At 38.8% G+C, this 18121-nt stretch overlaps 3 protein-coding genes across 13 annotated transcripts in view; 1 reads left to right on the top strand and 2 right to left on the bottom strand.

The window, feature by feature from the left end:
- TRIM37 (tripartite motif containing 37) overlaps positions 1 to 10217 on the bottom strand; it is a 230264-nt gene extending 220047 nt beyond the window's left edge. For 2 of the 10 annotated variants that reach the window (XR_005212803.1, XM_037810099.1), the window contains exons 1-2: positions 9784 to 10211; positions 7895 to 8103 (exon numbers count right to left, since the gene is read on the bottom strand). Coding sequence is in view for 9 of the 10 variants with exons in the window: in XM_037810099.1 (XP_037666027.1) it covers positions 7895 to 7963 (69 nt within the window). In the remaining variant the exon portion in view is untranslated. Of the gene's footprint in view, positions 1 to 7894; positions 8104 to 9783 lie in introns of all 10 variants that reach the window. The other 8 variants (XM_037810103.1, XM_037810102.1, XM_037810096.1 and 5 more) reach the window with 6 other exon arrangements.
- LOC119514371 (tetratricopeptide repeat protein 9C-like) lies at positions 3028 to 3814 on the top strand. Its single transcript, XM_037810106.1, has one exon. The coding sequence runs from the start codon at positions 3049 to 3051 to the stop codon at positions 3562 to 3564; it is 516 nt and encodes a 171-aa protein (XP_037666034.1). The 5' UTR covers positions 3028 to 3048; the 3' UTR covers positions 3565 to 3814.
- Positions 10218 to 12513: 2296 nt separating the features above from the next.
- SKA2 (spindle and kinetochore associated complex subunit 2) overlaps positions 12514 to 18121 on the bottom strand; it is a 45649-nt gene continuing 40041 nt past the window's right edge. For both annotated transcript variants that reach the window (XM_037810003.1, XM_037810004.1), the window contains exon 4: positions 12514 to 12813. In XM_037810003.1, the coding sequence (XP_037665931.1) occupies positions 12745 to 12813 (69 nt within the window). In that variant the 3' untranslated portion in view covers positions 12514 to 12744. The remainder of the gene's footprint in view (positions 12814 to 18121) is intronic.

The following is an 18121-nucleotide window of genomic DNA, read 5'->3' as shown; positions in this document are numbered from 1 at the left end:
AAGATAACTGAAATTATTCCAGCTGAGGAGCAAAAAGAAAGAGGAAAGAAAAAAAAAAAAAAAAAAAAAAAGACAACAGAGCCTAAGAAACCTATAGGATACCACAAATGTACTAATAACGCATTATGGGAGTCCCAGAAGAAAAGAGAAAGGAGCAGAAGGCATATCCCAAAAAATAATGGCAGAAAACTCCCCAAATTTAACAAAGGACATGAATATATGCATCCAAGAAGACCAACAAACCCCACACACAATAAACTCGAAGAGAACCAGTTTCAGACACAGTAGTCATATTCGACATATTCACGGTGTCTAATACACCAAGGATAAGGAGGCAATTCTGAATGCAAAAGAAAATCAACACATTATGTACAAAGGAACAAATAAGGTCAAGTGCCAATTGCTCATCAGAAACCATGGAAGCAAGAAGGAAGTAGAATGAAATATTTAAAGTGCTGAAAGAAAACAATTACCAAGAATCCAGCAAAACTGTCTTTCAAAAATGAGGGAGAGATTAAGACATTCCCAGATAAACAAAAGCTAAGGGAATTCATCACTACTAGACTTCCTTATGAGAAATGCTAAAGGGAGTTCTTCAGACTGAAATGAAAGGGTACTAGAGAATGGATCAAAATACTATTAAAAAAAAAAAACAAAGACCTCTGATAAAGGTAACCATATAGATAAGCATAAACGCCTGCACTATGTATTCTATTTGCTGATATGTAACAACACTTTTTACTTCTTACATAATGTGAAATGCAAATGCATAAACAGTAAAGATAAATTTATGGTTTTGGACATACGAGGCATAAAGATATAATTTTTAACAAGTACAATAAAAAGGTGGAGCGACAGAGGGGTACAGGGACAGTGTTTGTGTCCTTCTGAATTTAAGCTGGCATAAAATCATATGTGATTGTTATACATTTAGGGTGTTAAATTTAAGCCCCATGGTAACCACAAAGAAATTATCTAAAAATATATAGAAGGAAATGAAAAGGGACCTAAAATGGTATACAACAAAAAAGATAAATATGAAATTAGACATTAATGGAAAACCCAAGGGACAAAAAAAATAACTCTCCAGTCAAAAGGCAGAGAAGGGCATGACCCAACTACATGCTATTTACAAAAAAGTCCCACCTTAAATTCAAAGACGTAAGTAGGTTGAAAGGGAAAAAGGATGCAAAAAATATATACCTTGCAAATAGTAAACAAAAGAGAGCTGTTGTAGCTAAACCAATATTAAAGAAAATAAAGTCAACAACTGTTACAGGGACAAAGAAGGCCAACATATATTTGAAAAAGGGGTCAACTCAACAAGAATACATAACAATTAAAAATATATATGCACCTGAACATCGTCAATATGACAATCCTAGGAAAGTTTCCCCTGAAAGACAGCTATATAAAAGGGCAAATTCCACTTGACTGGAACTCTGGAGCACAATAGGGACTACAGAAAAGACTCTACAAATACTGAATTACAGAAGAAAAAAAAAGGGGGAAGGGGTAGGAGATTTCCATTTCAGGCATGTCAAGCCAGACACTCTCCCTCATACTAGGTCCCACATGGCTTAAGAGTCACACAGTAGAAGGAAAAACATAATCAGTGGCATGGGCACCTCCTGCCATGGATGCTGACCACAGAGCCACCCACAGCAGAAATTTTGAGTCCACGTACATACAGGCATGGGGTCCCATGTTCACACAGACCCAACACAGGACCATAGCGGTCAGCAAGGACACACAAACAAAGCGGTCCACAGGAAACAAGCAACAAGCAGAGAAACTGCTGGAAAGCTTTCACACTCCCATCCCAGTCCCTAAATGAGAGTGTATGGAAACAAAAAAATAAGGCATTTTTGAACACCTACCCCTACCCCCAATCTTACTGTATGGGATGGGATCCCCCAAAAAGAGTTTACCAGAGGCAGAAAAGCTGTGTGGAAAAGGGGGAAACTGAACTGCTGTGAGTCAGGGAAACTAAAATCTAAAGGCTGAAGTGAAAAGGTGGCCCTGAGCATGTAAGGAATCATAGCCACTGGGGAAAAAAATTCGCATAAAAACAGAGAACAGGCCAAAACTCGGGAAGTGAAACAGAGGAAAAGAAATCCTCTGGTCGAGAGAAAACAGTAGCACATAATAGGTTTATCTTAATAGTTGCTGTGAATGTCCAGGGCAAGACACACATGTAGAGAGACCTGAGAAAATCTTAGCTATGAAACACAGGCTATTCTAAATGTTCAGGAAAAGCTAGACTTAGCGTTGAAGAACAGTCTAAACACACAACCAATCTACAAAATCCTAGGCTAGAGGAAGAAACTGACTTCCAGAGTTAGCACATCAAAATAACCAAATGCCCAGATATCAACAAATGTACAAGCCATAAATAATCAGGAAGAAATGGCTTATTCAAGAGAACAAATTAAAACTTGAGAAGAAACACAGACATTATAACAAGTAATCAAAGATGTTCAATCAAATCTTCTAAATTAACTTGAGATAAAGGAAAATATGGATCAAAATAAACTAAAAACAGATATAGAGCTAAAGGATATTAAGAAAACAATGTGAATAGGTGGTTTACAAGGGAACATGACAAATTCAGAGAATGAAAAACACAATGGAGTTTTTTTTAAAATGCGGGAGGCACAAGGTAGCTGATTTGAACAGGCAAAAAAATCAGTAAACTAGAAGACAGGACAACTGAAAGAAAACAGTCGGAAGAGAAGAGAAAATAATTTTAAACAATGAGCAGGGAGAAAGAGGAAGCAAATTTAACTGGTTTTCGCACACCTGCCGCAATTCCTTAGGGCCTTTGCTTTGGGAGGGTATCTCCCCACTCTGGAATCACTCGTTCACTTAATCTTTGGCTTTGTTATTCCCACATCCTCTCCCAAACTAGTTAACTGCATTTCTGGAGATTGAAAAATACTGCAGAGAGGAGCGGAAGGGACTGTAGGAGAAAGAAGCAAAGCTCTCCTCCCCGGGGTGGGGGGTGGGGCGCCTCCTGGACAAGGGAGTCCGGGGCGATGACGAATTATGGAGAAGCGCCGGCAGGAAGCTCAGCTGTACAAGGAGGAAGGAAACCAGCGCTACCGGGAAGGGAAGTACCGAGATGCCGTGAGGAGGTACCATCGAGCCCTGCTTCAGCTGCGCGGTCTGGATCCGAGTCTGCCCTCCCCGATACCTAATCTAGGACCTCAGGGCCCGGCTCTCACATCTGAGCAAGAAAACATCCTGTACAGCACCCAGACAGACTGCTACAACAATCTGGCTGTCTGCCTCCTTCAGATGGAGCCAGTGAACTATGAACGAGTGAAAGAATACAGTCAGAAAGTCCTGGAACGACAGCCTGGTAATGCCAAGGCCTTGTATCGGGCTGGAGTGGCCTTTTTCCACCTGCAGGACTATGAGCAGGCTCAGCACTACCTCACGGCCGCCATCAGCAGACAGCCAAAAGACACCAATGTCCAGCGGTATCTCCAGCTGACACAGTCGGAACTCAGCAGCTACCATCAGAAAGAGAAGCAGCTCTACCTGGGCATGTTTGGTTAACAAAGATGTGCCTCCGCTTGAACTTAGGTGGACAGCTAGAGATCCATCAAGGGGAGACCTGAGACCCAGGAAGAGAAATTAACCCCAGACATCTGACCCACATGGATTTTTGTTTTGTTTTGAGCCCTGCACAAACTTTTTCCTACTTACACAGGCTGTGTCTTTATTTGTCCATCCATCTTTATATTTGTATAGTTTTTGATACATGTTATTCTGGGGCATTTTTTTTTTTACTGTGCGAAATACAACCAGAAAGCATTCAAAAAAAAAAAAAAAAAAAAAAAAACAATGAGCAGGGCCTCTCCTCTCCAAGGTGAAGTGGGATCTGCAGAGTGCCATCAACCGACCCTGACCCGTGCAGTTTGGCCTCCCTGGGAAACCTGCCATGATGAGATCTCTTCCCCTGCTCTTTTGGGCCCTTTGTGCTATGACTTCCAGGAAGATGGCAGAATAGTTGAGGCAGAGCAAGCTTCTCCTCCACGAAAGAAACTAGAGAAAAGGCAGAAAATGCCCAGGACAGCGGTTTCAGGGTACAAACAGCCAGAAAGGGACCCTTACAATACACTGGTGGGGACTTGCATGAAAAAGCAGAAAAAATGCATCTCAAAGGACGGGAAGAGTTTATTCAGCTAGGACCACTGCTGGGGACTGGCAGCAGTGAAATGGCCACCAAGCAGGGGAGGGAACAGCTCCCCACTCCCATGCACCCATTTCAGCAATTAGCTACAGAGATAATCCTCCTCAGCCACATCGCCGGAAGCTTCCATGGTGGAACCCAGGAAACAACGGACCTATGTTGACAATATTTACTCTCCCTCCATGGAACCCTGTGCTGCCCATGGATGACAGCCAAAGATAGGAGAGGGTGCCACACAAAAGCACCAGGAACGCTTCCCATACCTCAGAGCCTCGCAGGTGCACAGCAGGCAGGAAGCGGAGTACATTTAAGCTGGGGGGTGAGACACACAGCACCACAGCCCGAGAGTGATCCCCTCAGAGTCCCAGGAATCACCAGACCCACAGTGCTCTTAAGCACACTCCCTACTGAACAAGGCTCATACAGCACTCCCAGGGCTGGCAGTCGCAAGTGCACACAGAGAACTGGTGTGCTGATTGGATTTCCACCTGGTTGGACCCTGCCCAGCACACAGGTGCATTTGGGGAGAAGGAAGCTTGAGAATGAGAGGTAGCTCAAGAGCATTATCTGCTAGGAAGACAGGGAAAGTGCACTCCAGCAAGTTATGGCTCTGCTGAACATATATAAATGTTCAAATAATCCTGCATTTCCTAAAATAACCTTATCAAGATAAGCTAATGCCAAGAAATCAACAGAAAATCACAAAGTACATGAAGATCCAGGAATATATTGGCAAGCCAAACAACCAAATTAAAAAGCCAGAGGAGACACACAACTTGGAGGAATTAACCAAAGAATTACATATAAATCTCCAAAACAACTTCAGTGGGTTGGCTAAAGACTTAAAGGACATGAAGAAGACTCTAGAAGAGCATGAAGAAGAATTTGAAAGAGTAAATTAAAAAATAGCAGAACTTATGGAAATAAAAGATACTGTTGATCAAATTAAAAATATACTAGACACACACAACAGCAAATCTGAAAAGGCAGAAGAAAGGATAAGTGAAATACAGGACATTGCAATTGAATGCAAACACAACACAAAAGAACAAATGGCAAAAAAAAAAAAAAAAAAAAAAAAACCAAGAAAAATTTGAAATGAATCTCAGGGAAATGATGGACAACATGAAGCACACAAATACAAGAATCACTGGTGTCCCAGAAGGAGAAGAGACGAGTAAAAGTCTAGGAAGAGTAATTGAAGACATAGTTGGGGAACACTTCTGAACCCTTCTAAATGACATCAATACGGTAATCAAAGAAACCCAACGAACTCCAAATAGAATAAACCCACAAGACCCACTCCGAGACATACATTAATCAGACAGTCACATGCTGAAGAGAAGGAAAAAGTCCTGAAAGCAGCAAGAGAAAAGCGATTCACCAAATACAAGTGCCACATAAGACTAAGTACTGACTACTCTGCGGGCACCATGTAGATGAGAAGGCAGAGGTATGACATATTTAGGATTCTGAAAGAGAAAAATTGCCAGCCAAGAATTTTTTATCCAGCAAAGCTCTCCTTCAAAATTGAGGGGGAGTTTAAAATTTTCACAGACAAGCAAATGCTGTTAGAATCTGTTAATAAGAGACCTGCCCTGCAAGAAATACTACAGAGAGTTCTATCGGCTGAGAAAAAAAGAAAGGAGAGAGAGGCCTGGAGAAGGGCACAGAATTGAAGAGTATTAGTAAGGGTAATATCTTTTGAAACTGTTTTGAAACAGGCACAGTGGCTTAGTTAGAGAGAGAGGGCCACATGAAGATACTACTTTTGACAAAAGGATATTTATCTTTAGGCAGGAACAAGGGAACAGAAATTTTGAAGTGAAGGTATTAGATGACTGATTTTCTCACTAAAGAAAATAATCTAAGAGTAATGGGACGCTGCAGTTTTCAACTGTGCTCTGTAGATGTGCTGTTGGATTCCACCAAAATAGGTCCTTCTGCTTTGCATTTTGGGCCCCTCATAGTTTGGTTTGAGGGATTCACCTACTTTTAAAACTTTAAACCAATGAATTAAAGTTATCCCTTCCCCATCACGACTTTCCCCTTCACAGTTTCAATACACTGCTAGTCAGCCTAAGAAATTTAGTGGGAATTTGGGGGGAGTTTTGCAGAAACCGCAGACAACTTGCAAAAGCCAGCAGATGACACAGAAAAAGTTTAGAAATGCCGAAATACATAAAATATATGTACAGTATTGTATAATATCAACATATTTTATCTAATACCATAATAAACACAATTTTTAAATTTTTCATATTTCATAATTTTTTATTTCTTTTTCATACAGTATTTTTACTTAACACTGACTGACATATAGTCTATGACCAAACACTTAACCAAAATTTACAATAAGGTACTGTAAACACCCCAAAAAGAAAAAGAAAAAAATTCAGACTTCTGTGGTACAAAGGGAAGGTCAAAAATTGTACACGGATTTTCTAGATCATGGGAGCGCAGCACCCCTAACTCCTGAGATGTGCAAGAAACAACTGTATTTTCATCTCTAAGGTCTCTTCTAACTATAAGATTACATAATTTTATTCTTTGCCTTTAAAGCCATTACCTGCTTCTTCTCCCTTTTCCCCAAACATCTATAAATTCCCTCTCTTCCAAATCCCACAGCATTTCATTAGTGCCTTTTATGGCACTACACATACTTCAACATAAAAACAAAAGTCCATCTTCAAGAACATCAACCAGATACATCCCCTTTTCAACATGAACAATTTATGGTGGTCACTGACTAGACATCCCTGAAGATCAATCAGGAAAGTGATTAAACTAGAGGAAGGGGTAGCAATGGACAAGATGGAACTTAACAAAGGATTATGAATAATGAATCTCTACATAATTTTCTTTTTCTTAGTTGCTAGGGTATTGGAATAGCTAGAAGGAAAGAACTGAAATGGTGGAACTGTAACCCACAGCACTCTTTGAAATTTGCTCTATAACTACTAGTTAAATTGTAATTTGAAAGTTATCACCTTTTTGTATATATGTATTTCATAATAAGGAAATAATTGAAATTATGGTGCTGTAACTCATAACATTTTTGGAAATTCCCTATATAACTAATTGTTGAATCATACTTGGGAAGTTATTACCTTTCTGCATATATGTTTTATTTCACAATAAAGAAATAACTGAAACTGTGGAACTATAACTCATAATATTCTTTGAAATTTGCTCTCTAAATACTTGTTATATTGTACTTGGAAAGTTATCACTTCTATGTATGCATGTTACATTCCACAATAAAAAATATGATCAGGAAAAAAAAAAGTCCATTCCCTCAATTAGACTAAGCTCTCCAGGGTGGGTAATCTGTCAATTATCTTAGATTCCTCAAATAACTAGAAGTACAATGCAGGCACTTTGTAAGTATTTGTTAAATATGCCATGAATTTAATAATGTAAAATATATTAATATCGCAATGGGTTTTGGTTTCCAAACCTACCTAGCTATTTTTAGACATTCCATGCCTATGGTATCACATGGTGTTTATTCACCTCCATAGTAGTAAGCAATATAAAATTGAAGGTCTTCCTATTAAGGAACATTAACTTAAAGAGACTTTTTTTTTTACAAGAACACAAATGTAAAATAAGTAAAAGATAAGGGTAATGATTAATCTTTACAATATATTTTATCTAGATTAAATTCATGGAAAAAAGAATAGAACTTACCCTAATACAGCTGAAACAGCAAAGCTTAGAGCAATGAGGACACAGGCGAGCATCCCGCAACTTCTCCATACAAATGAAACATCCATGGAAAAAAGAATAGAACTTACCCTAATACAGCTGAAACAGCAAAGCTTAGAGCAATGAGGACACAGGCGAGCATCCCGCAACTTCTCCATACAAATGAAACATCGGAAAACTTCAGCAATGCTCTAAAAATAATAAAAGATGAAAGGTCAACCAGATTAGGCTACTGCATCAGGTAATATTATAATTCATTGGCCATTTACATTTATTATAGGCTAATAACATCTCAACCTCAACTATATTCCCTATCAGGACTTGGCTAGTAAAGCTCCAAGATATGAGAACTCCTCCTGGAAAAAGCGCTTCCTTTTTTCCAAGCTTCACAATGGTTCTTTAGGAAGGGATACACAAAGCAAACATAGATTCATGCACAAATATTTTCAATGAAGCATTTGGAATCATAATGGCAAAACTCTGGCTACAACCCAAATGTCCAAACATGGTTAAGTTAAATTACAGCAGTTACACCTGTATTATGATAGTCGCTAGAAATAAATATCAAATTATTTAACGATAGAGGAAAATGCTTGTGATATATAACAGGAAGAGGAAAAAAAAGCAGATTGTATGACTGAATGCACGATATGAACTTTTTACTTTTTTGGCAATTTCCCATAGGGGATGAAATTTCTTTTATAAAAAATTTTCAAGATACCTATCCCAATGACAGTGTACTTCGTTTCAGAGAAACCAATTCAGGATAGAGAAATCTGTTGCTGCAACTAATTATCTATTTATTTGACTCTGAGATTCTGTCTCTATTGAGAATTTTGGTGGTAGCTCCAGGAGGCCTTAGAAAGAAAAACATTATGTAAATATGAGAAATGTAAATATGAGAAATCTTTGCCAACTTCAGATGTAAATATGAGAAAATGTAAACATGAGAAATCTCTGCCAACTTCAGATGAATCAATTTAGGAACTAACAAATTAGAACAAGAAAACGGATATAATTCAATATGCTGTAATTATATTTTAAGTTTTTTACATTACTGACATTTATTTTTACTCCATTCCAGAATTAAACCCTTCACATGAGGAATTAAAGAAAAACTTACCCATGAGTCTAACTGCAGGCCCTGCAGACTCTACAATTGTTTGCGGGGTGTACAGGACCATCTGGTGAATTAGCTTCAAGTGGGCAGTATATTGACTTCAGAGTGCCTAGGCAAAGTTGCCCTTACAACGAATGAGGATTTAGCATTTCAATAAGGAAAGGTTCAAAAACTGCAATGACTACATAATTATGCCCAACAAATGGAATCTTTTTTGTTGTTGTTGTTGCTAGCCTTTACTTAAATAACAGACGCATATGAAATTATAGCTTACTTGAAAAGTCAGATTTAAAAAAAAAAAAAAAAAAGTTTTTTCTGGAAACCACAGTCAAACGGGATGGTACGAATATAAAACCTCATTCAACCAAGGAAGAGCAGAATAGTCTACAAAATGCACCACTGGGAGGCAAGATAATTCCGAGGGGAATTTGAATCCACGCAACAACTAGCACTGATGGCGAGTCGCCAGCTACCTTCATGTGATGATTTGCAAATTTGCTCTGCACAAGCTGCAGCTGGCAAATACTCTGTGGGGGATGAGCACCGGTGCCAAGACATCCTTGAAAACGCCAGGATACGCAATATCTGATGGCAGAAAAGTCTGAGCACAAGACACCCGACCGGCTGAGGAACGAAAATAACGTCCTCCGCACCAGGCCAGCCCTTGGTAGAACGGGATGGCGGTACCTATCGGAGGCTCATTTGGTGGCAATGGGAAACTAACCACCACCCTCCTCCTCAAACCCCTCACCTCCACGCTCTGTTCATCCATTGCCTCCGGCTCTCGGCGGAGCCCTCGGCGACCCGCAGAGTCCGTGGTCTGACCTACTAGGCGCCGGCTTGAGGTCTCCAGCCAGATCCACCGCCGAGAATACTCGGACGCCGACGTCAGGGAGCTCCGACGACCTCCCCACCTGCGAGCCCCATCGCTTTGGCTACCCCCACTTCGCCATTTTTACCCGCGCGCCCGCCCTGGGGCGCAGAGGGAGGGCCAGCGGCTGCCGCAGCGCGTTCCTTCTGGCTCAGTCGCCCGCCAGCTACCGCGAGGAAGCCGCGACCCACGTGACGCGGGCGCGTACGTATCGAACCGCTGCTGGAGCCCGGCAACACTAAGCCGAAGTCAAGAAAGCGCTGCAGGGAATTCGCAAACACCAACGGTAACCACGGTAGCTGGAGACGAGGCGTAGCCGAGAGGAGCGACGCGCCTGCGCGCAGGAGACTGCAGGAGGGGAGGAAAGGCGAGGCTGACGCCTAGTTCACGCGTTGCGGGGGCGCACACGAGACTTGGCGGCTCGCGGCCACAGGATTGCGTGCCTTTGGCCAGAAGCGGTTCGCTGTGTCCCGCCCCTCTGTCCCCGTAGGGAGGGCGGGCCTTGGTGCATACCAGACTTTTGCGCGCCAAAGACTGGAGGCACCTTGAATGCTTGATGAAAACGTGGATGCCGGAGTCACTTCTAGATAGTTGGACTGATTCTATGGTGGGGGCCAAGAAATCAGCATTTAAAACACACACACTCCGGGTGATTTGGCTGTAGATTTTAAACATGGCCTGCATTTTGAGAAACCTTGGTACAGAGGGTTCATAGCTAATGGGCTTTCTCTGAGAGAAAGCGCTATATTCTAAAGTTTATAAGACTTTTCTGCTCCACCTACCCAAGAAACTGGAAAGCTCCTGATTCTGAGGCCTGAAGAGAATATCGCGTTCTCAGATCCGGAGGTTGTGGAGGGAGCCCAAAACTGGAAAGCTGTCAGGCTTACACCCCACACCACTCTCCAGTTCCAGCCACTGGAGTCGCGCTGTCGCCGTAGGGACTATGGCAAAAGGGCATCAGCTGTATTCCCATTTCCTACCATAGGCGTCTGCTTTCTACAAATTTCTGGGAGAAGAGATGTTTAAAGACTGCAGGAGTTGAAGGTGTGAGAACAAGGGTGTAAATAAAATTCTTAATTCGAAGTAATTTTTCATGTCTGATTTGTTGCTTAACCCAGTCTACAGTGTACATGTACAAAGACCTGGATTTGGATTTTCAGGTCCAGGTGCTTGAACCTTCTTAGGAGTAGTGGGCAACAACAATTTTATTTAACTAGGTGAGTGCCGTGAACAAAGATGTAATCTAGATTAACCTGGGGGAGAAAACTTATTTCCCGAAAAATTACTTATGGAACACATTTCTGTGTTTGGAATTTAAAAGAGTAATGAAAAGTGGTTTTTGCTCTCAAGGAATCCAGTATTTAGTAAGAGACAAGACAAAATGTAATAAATTATAAATATTAAAATGGAGTTCTGTGCAAATGCTATGGTCATATAGATATATTTGCCCAAGAACCTGTGAGAATGAGATTAAGTTTAGCTTTCACACAGGACAGGTGTGCCTAGCAGGTGGGGCAGTTAAGGAATTGGTAGAAGGTTAAAAAGACAAACTGTAATCCACAGTCAGTCCCCCTGCTTATCTGCCCACTACCCACAGTCAGTCCCCCTGCTTATCCACCCACAATCTATTATCCTTGCAGGGTGAAGCCTGGGAATAGAGGTTCTCAAAATAGCCTCATAACTTGTTACCAAACTAGCCCAGACTGGCTCTAAAAAGGCATGGGCATACCCATTATAATCAGGGGTGGAGATTTGTTCCAACAGTTCCTAATGTTGCAAATTTGCATGGGGAAAAGTATTTCAAATGTTTCCAATTTATGCAGGCTAGTTAGGCTTGTTGAATAGAATGTAACCTCTGGAGTATCCGGCCAATGGAGAAACAGGGAAGGGACTTGCGATTAGGTTTAGGGAATAAACACTGCTGAATCTATTGTTCTGGGCGCCAACTCCCACATTTGGTTGGGCGCCCGTTCTTGCAAGACCGTGAATAAATTCTTTTCTTCTCCACAATCGGATGAGCGTTTGTTCCTTTTTAGGAACAGTGCTTGTTTCTCACAAACCCAAAAACGTTTATGATTTATTGCAATAGTTCATAAAAATTAGAAAACCAGTACCATTCATTAGGGGCTGTTGGCTGCAAGCACAAAGTCAAATTCTGGCTAACTTAAGCAAAACAGAATTTAGTTGGTAAGATCCTAAGCTGAGGTTATGTGCCAAGAGCTGATGTTGGAGAGCTTGTGATCTTTTAGTTCATCAGCATCCCTTAAGGAAGGAAGGCTACGCAGACCCCACACCCCTCCTCCCATCAAAATAAAGTCCTAACTTGTCTATTATAATACAGCTTCAATAGCTATCAATAAGGAACCAGTAAAAATTATGGTACATCTATACAATGGCTTACTAGGCAATGTTAATAAGAATGGTAGCACTGAATTTTCACTATAAAATAATTATGTGACTTTCACCCCAAGTAAAAGAATAACAGAGGTGTGACAACTAAATATCCGAATGTTTAAAATGAAAAAAATAAAGTTTCAGTACAGTGTATGGTATAAACATATTTTCATGAAATATACAAAATTGCCTGAAATTACAAAACTTAGAGGAATATATTTTTTAAATCCCTTTATTCCTGCTCCTTCCTTTCGTCTGAACTTTATTCATACAATGTCTGCCCTCTTTTATGAAAGGCATTATTACACAGTCACCCAAGACAAACCCTCTTCTCCCTCACCAGCATTCCCTGACCTCTAGTCAGAAAGTAATAACAAGACACCTTCCTAAATCTCTCTGTAAACTGATCTCTTCTCCATTAGAGTCCCCTTTTGCAAGTCCATTTCTTCACAAGTCTGGTATATGAGATTTTAATCGTTCTGCTGCACTTTTCTCTTCTTCAGTCAGTGGTGAAAGCTAGAAAAGCAAATGACAAAAGATTTCAAAAACCATTAAAGACTTGTAAATTAACTTCGCTAACTTCTGCTTTGTCACACCAATAAGTGTTCCCATGAGCTTATACTATGTACATGATCACAAATTTAGGAAGGCAGGGGAAAAAAATAGATTTGGGGCTAGCTATTTAAAAGTGGATTGGAAGATTTAATATTATTAGGATGTCAATACTGCCCAAAGCAGTCTACAAATTCTGTGCAATCCCTATCAAAATTCTAGCAACCCTTTTTGCAGAAATGAAAAAGCTGATTCAAATTCATTTGGAATTTCAAGGGGCCTCAAATAGCCAAAACCTTGAAAAAAAAGAATAAAGTTGGAGGACTCGCTTTCAGATTTCAAAATTTACTACAAACCTTCAGTAATTTAAAGTGTTATACTGGCATAAAGATATATAGGAATTGAGGGTTCAGAGGTAAATCCACACATCTATGGCCAGCTGATTTTTCTATAAGGGTGCCAAGTCCATTCAATGAGGAAATAATAGTCTCTTCAACAAATGGTGCTGGGACAAGTAGAAATCCACATTCAAAAGAGTGAATGTGGATCACTACCTCTCACCATATACAAAAAATAATTCAAAATAGCTCATCAACTTAAACATAAGAGCTTATACTATAAAATTCTTACCAAAAAAAATAGAGAAATATCTTCAGTACATTGTGGTAGGCAATGGATTTTTAGATTTTACACCAAAAGCATAAGCAACAAAACAAAAAATATATAAAATGGACTTTATCAAAATTAAAAACATTTGTGCCTCAAAGGACATTAACAAGAATATGAAAAGAAAGCCTACAGAATGGAAGAAAATATTTGGAAGCCATATATCTAATAAGGGTTTACTATTCCGAATATATAAAGAACTACAACTCAACAACAAAAAAACAATCCAATTAAAAAATGCCCAAGGATTTTAATAGACATTTCTCTGAAGATACTCAAATGGCCAGTAAGTATACGAAAAGATGCTCAACTTTATTAGCCATTAGAGAAATGCAAATTAAAACTATGAGACACCACACCCACTAGGATATGACTCTTATGAAAAATTCCTTAAAAAGACAAGTGTTGGCGAGGCTGCAGAGAAACAGGAACCTTCATACATTGTTGGTGGGAATATAAAATGGAGCAGATGCTGTTGGAAAATACTTTGGCAGTTCCTCAGAAAGTTCAACATAGAATTACCATTTGACCAACAGACAAAGGTACCCAGTGTTCTTTTTTACTTCAATTGCTCTTTTTCACTCTAATTATTATTCTTGTTATTTGTGTGTGTGTGCTAATGAAGGTGTCAGGGATTGATTTGGGTGATGAATGTACCACTATGTAATGGTACTGTGAACAATCGAAAGTACGATTTGTTCTGTATGACTGAGTGGTATGTGAATATATCTCAATAAAATGAAGATTAAAAAAAAAAAAAAAGAATTACCATTTGACCCAGCAATTCTACTCCTAGATATATACCCAAACAAACTGAAAGTAGGGACTCAGATATTTCTACACCAATGTTCATCGCAGCATTATTCACAATAACCAAAAGGTGGAAGCAACCCAAGAATGATGGTTAAGTTCGTGTGTCAGCATAGCCAGGTTAAGGTGTCTGGTTGTTTGGTCAAACAGGGACTGTCTTGACTGTTACTGTACAGATATTTCATGGATTTAAATCATTGGTAAGTGCCTTAAATCATTGCTAAGGACAGCATTTTGGGCTGATTACATCTACAATCAACTGAGGAGATTGTGTTCAAAAATGAGAGAAATCTCATCCAATCAGTTTGAAAGCCTTAAAAGGGGAAGTGATGATTTCAACAACCAGAAAGGAGAATGTCCAACTCTACTTCAACCAACCAGCTTCTCCTGCAAATTCATCAAAAACCTTCATTAGAGTTCCCAGTTGCAGCCTGCCCTACAGAATTTGGACTTGCCCATACCCAGTCGCATGAGTTAATTCCTATAAAAAAACTCACGATATTTACATAAAATACATATAGGCATATATATCTCCTGTTGGTTCTGTTTCCTTAGAGAACCCTGACTAATACACTTAAGTATCCCTCTAAAGATGAATGGTAAACAAAATGTGGTAAATCCATTCAGTGGAAAAAGAAGTGAAGTGCTGGTACACGCTACAACATGGATGAACCTTGAAGACATCATGTTAAGTGAAATAAACCAGAGAAAAAGGACAAATAAGGTATGATTTTTCTTACATGAAATTCTTAAAATAGGCAAATTCATAGAGATAGAAAGCAGAATAGTGGTTACTAGGAGTGGGAGAAAGAGGGAATGGGACACTATTGCTAAATGACTATGAGTTTTGGTTTGGGATGATGAAAATAGTCTAGAAATAGATAGTCAAGGTACTGAATGTCAAAGAATTGTCCATTTAAAATGGTTAAAATGATTTTTGTTATGTATATTTTACAACTAAAAATAAGTAATAGAAAAAAAAAAAAACACGACTGTTTGAGCTTCCAAGGAACTTTCAAGAACTAAGTTGAAGAACCAAGACCAAGAAATCAAACAATGTAAGTATAATTTGACAGAACCAAAAAAGTAATTTAAAAAGAAAAGATTGTGAACAAAAATAGTCTGGAAGTTTTCCCAGAGAAATAAAACTTGGACTAAATTTTGAAGGATAATTAAGATGCTTTCATCTGAAACTAACAGAAACACCTTTCAACATGGCTTAAAAAGAGAATTTATCATTGCACAATAAATCCACAAGGGCAGACTCAATAATGTAAGGATTCCATATTTTCCGCCTGACAGCTCTGATATCTTTGAAGATGGTTTCATTCTCAAGCTAACAACAAAACAGCTCTAGCTATAAGGCCTAATTTTTTTTTTTTTTTTTTTTGGTTGTTTGATGGTCAACTTTATAATCAAATCACATCTATACAGAACATCCAGAAGAAAAGAAGCTTTCTTTTCCCCAAGCTTACTCGGCACTGAAGAATCTATTCCTAGTTACCAACATTCAGACTTCCCTCTCCTCACATGTGTCATTTGGATTACAAGTCCATTCCTGACCAGAACCAATGTTGGTTAAAGGAAAATCCAATTCTGCTCAGGTACCCCTGGAACAGAAGAAGGGGCCAGCTTCACCTCATAAACGTGGCTGTGAGGGAAGACACACATCTGAAATTAGTGCTGATGAGCAGCAAAGGAGAAGAGATGCTGAGAAAGCAACTAGTGAGCACTATCCACCAGAAGCAGGAGAAGCAAAAGCAGAGAGGAAGAATTTGTGTGGAACTTTTCACAAAGCACCAACAAAAAGGCTGGTTGAAACAAAGGGTTATATGGGGAAATAACCTGAGGAGCTATAACCTGAAGAGTCACTCAAGTAGTTACAAATCTGCCTAAATATATAGGTCATCTCTAGAGAGACTACCAAATCTGGAACGCCCCAGACCTACAGAATCAGAATCTCTAGGGCTGTACTGTCCACTAGAACTTTCTACAATGCTGGAAATGATCTGTATTTGTACTGTTCAATCAATAGCTGAATAACTGAATTTTTTTTTATTTTATTACTTTAAATTTTTAATTTAATTTTAATTTATATTGCCAAATGTGGCTATTTGACTGCCCAGCTCTATGGGAAGAGTTCAGGAACCTATGTGATTCTGACATGCAACAGTTTGGCAACTACTGATAAAACCTACATTTGCCCAGCAGGTTCACAGGGATAAAATGAAAGAATCATATGCCTTACAGCAACCCAAATATTTACAGAATTTCCCTCTCCTAACTCAAAAAAACGAAATGGGATTTTTCTGGCAAGACTTATTCTCCCTGAATCCACATTGCTCCTTGTGATCTCTGTTCATGTTTTCAAAACATCTGTTTAATAAACCTTTGAAGAATTTTTCCAGGTTAAGGTCAAGTTTGTTAAGGACTAAAGTTTGTAGATTTTTTTTTTTTTACTTCAGTGTTTTGGAACACCAATGGAATACCACACACTCTATATTTTTAATGTTTCTTTTATTTTCTATATTTTGCTATGAGGCCTAATTTTTTTTTTTTTTTTTTTTTTTTGGTTGTTTGGTGGTCATCTTTATAATTAAATATATTTTAACTTCAATGTCTTAATATCAACTAAGATGAGGAAATTAATATATTCCCTTCCTCCCAACTCCTTTTCTGTTCACATCTTCATAATTATTTAATATTAACAATCAAGTGCGATTCTCAAAATACATTTTTCTACCCTTCCTAAAGAAAAACCAATCTCCTTGATAAAGATCATAGCAAGTTAATACCTGAACAATTTCACTTTCTGTAAATAAAGCACCATTTGCCCTAACAAGACATCCCTTTCCTGTTCTTCATACTCCCAAAATAATTTTAAAGGCCCTTTTCGTTACTTTAAAAAAATTCTGAGGCCTTAGCTCAACCTAGCCTTTTGTTTTCCTAACTATTCTCTCAGGTCTAGACCTGTAAATGATATACCCCTTTTTATACTTGAAATTCCTTTATAAGGTCTACCTTGCATGTCCTTTAAACTCGGATCATATACCTATTTTTGGTTGCACAACTGTCTACCAATGCTGTTCCCTTTTCTTCCATGCTTGGATCACAAAAATTCTAACAACATAATGGTTTATTTTTTTAAGTCTCCCATTCAATCTTAAACCCTTTCAAACTTGCAAAAGATAGAGCATCACACCTGTAATTTCTCTTAACTCTTTACTACCATCTCCTTTTTTAAAGTAGTAGCTACAAAACCCACTATATTTCCCAACTTGGCAATCAATAATTCTAAAAAAAATGCCCTTTTTGAACCTACCTTTCAATCATTTCTTCTAGTTTGTCATAATCTGAGCCAGAGTGAGAGCTCCCTTAGCTTTTTGCCTTTTAACATAACTAACATTCATTTCATATATTTCTTCTATTAACTGAATGAAGACCTTTACAGACATTCTGATGATCGAAATTCCCTATCATTGTCTTTTTGTCTGTACCAATTTGTGATCTTTATCAGGAATACATCATCTTATTGTATCCAGCCAGAGGCAATTTGTAGTAAATATTCAAAATATCATTTTTTGTTCATTCACCCAAATTTATTCTGTGCTTCAATAAACTTATGGATTTCTATAACAGTTACATGTGATACATATGTTCTGGAACAACACTTAATCCCTCAATATTTGTTTCCCTAGAAAAAGGTATGTGCTTCTGTTGTTAGGCTCTGATCAGATACAATGAAGAATATGTGATTTGAGTTTTACTTATAAAAGGTTATCATGCTCCTAGGCAC

Source organism: Choloepus didactylus, chromosome 18 (genome assembly GCF_015220235.1).
Source record: "Choloepus didactylus isolate mChoDid1 chromosome 18, mChoDid1.pri, whole genome shotgun sequence".
NCBI lineage: Eukaryota > Metazoa > Chordata > Mammalia > Pilosa > Megalonychidae > Choloepus > Choloepus didactylus.
This window is presented reverse-complemented; position numbering and strand designations above follow the sequence as displayed.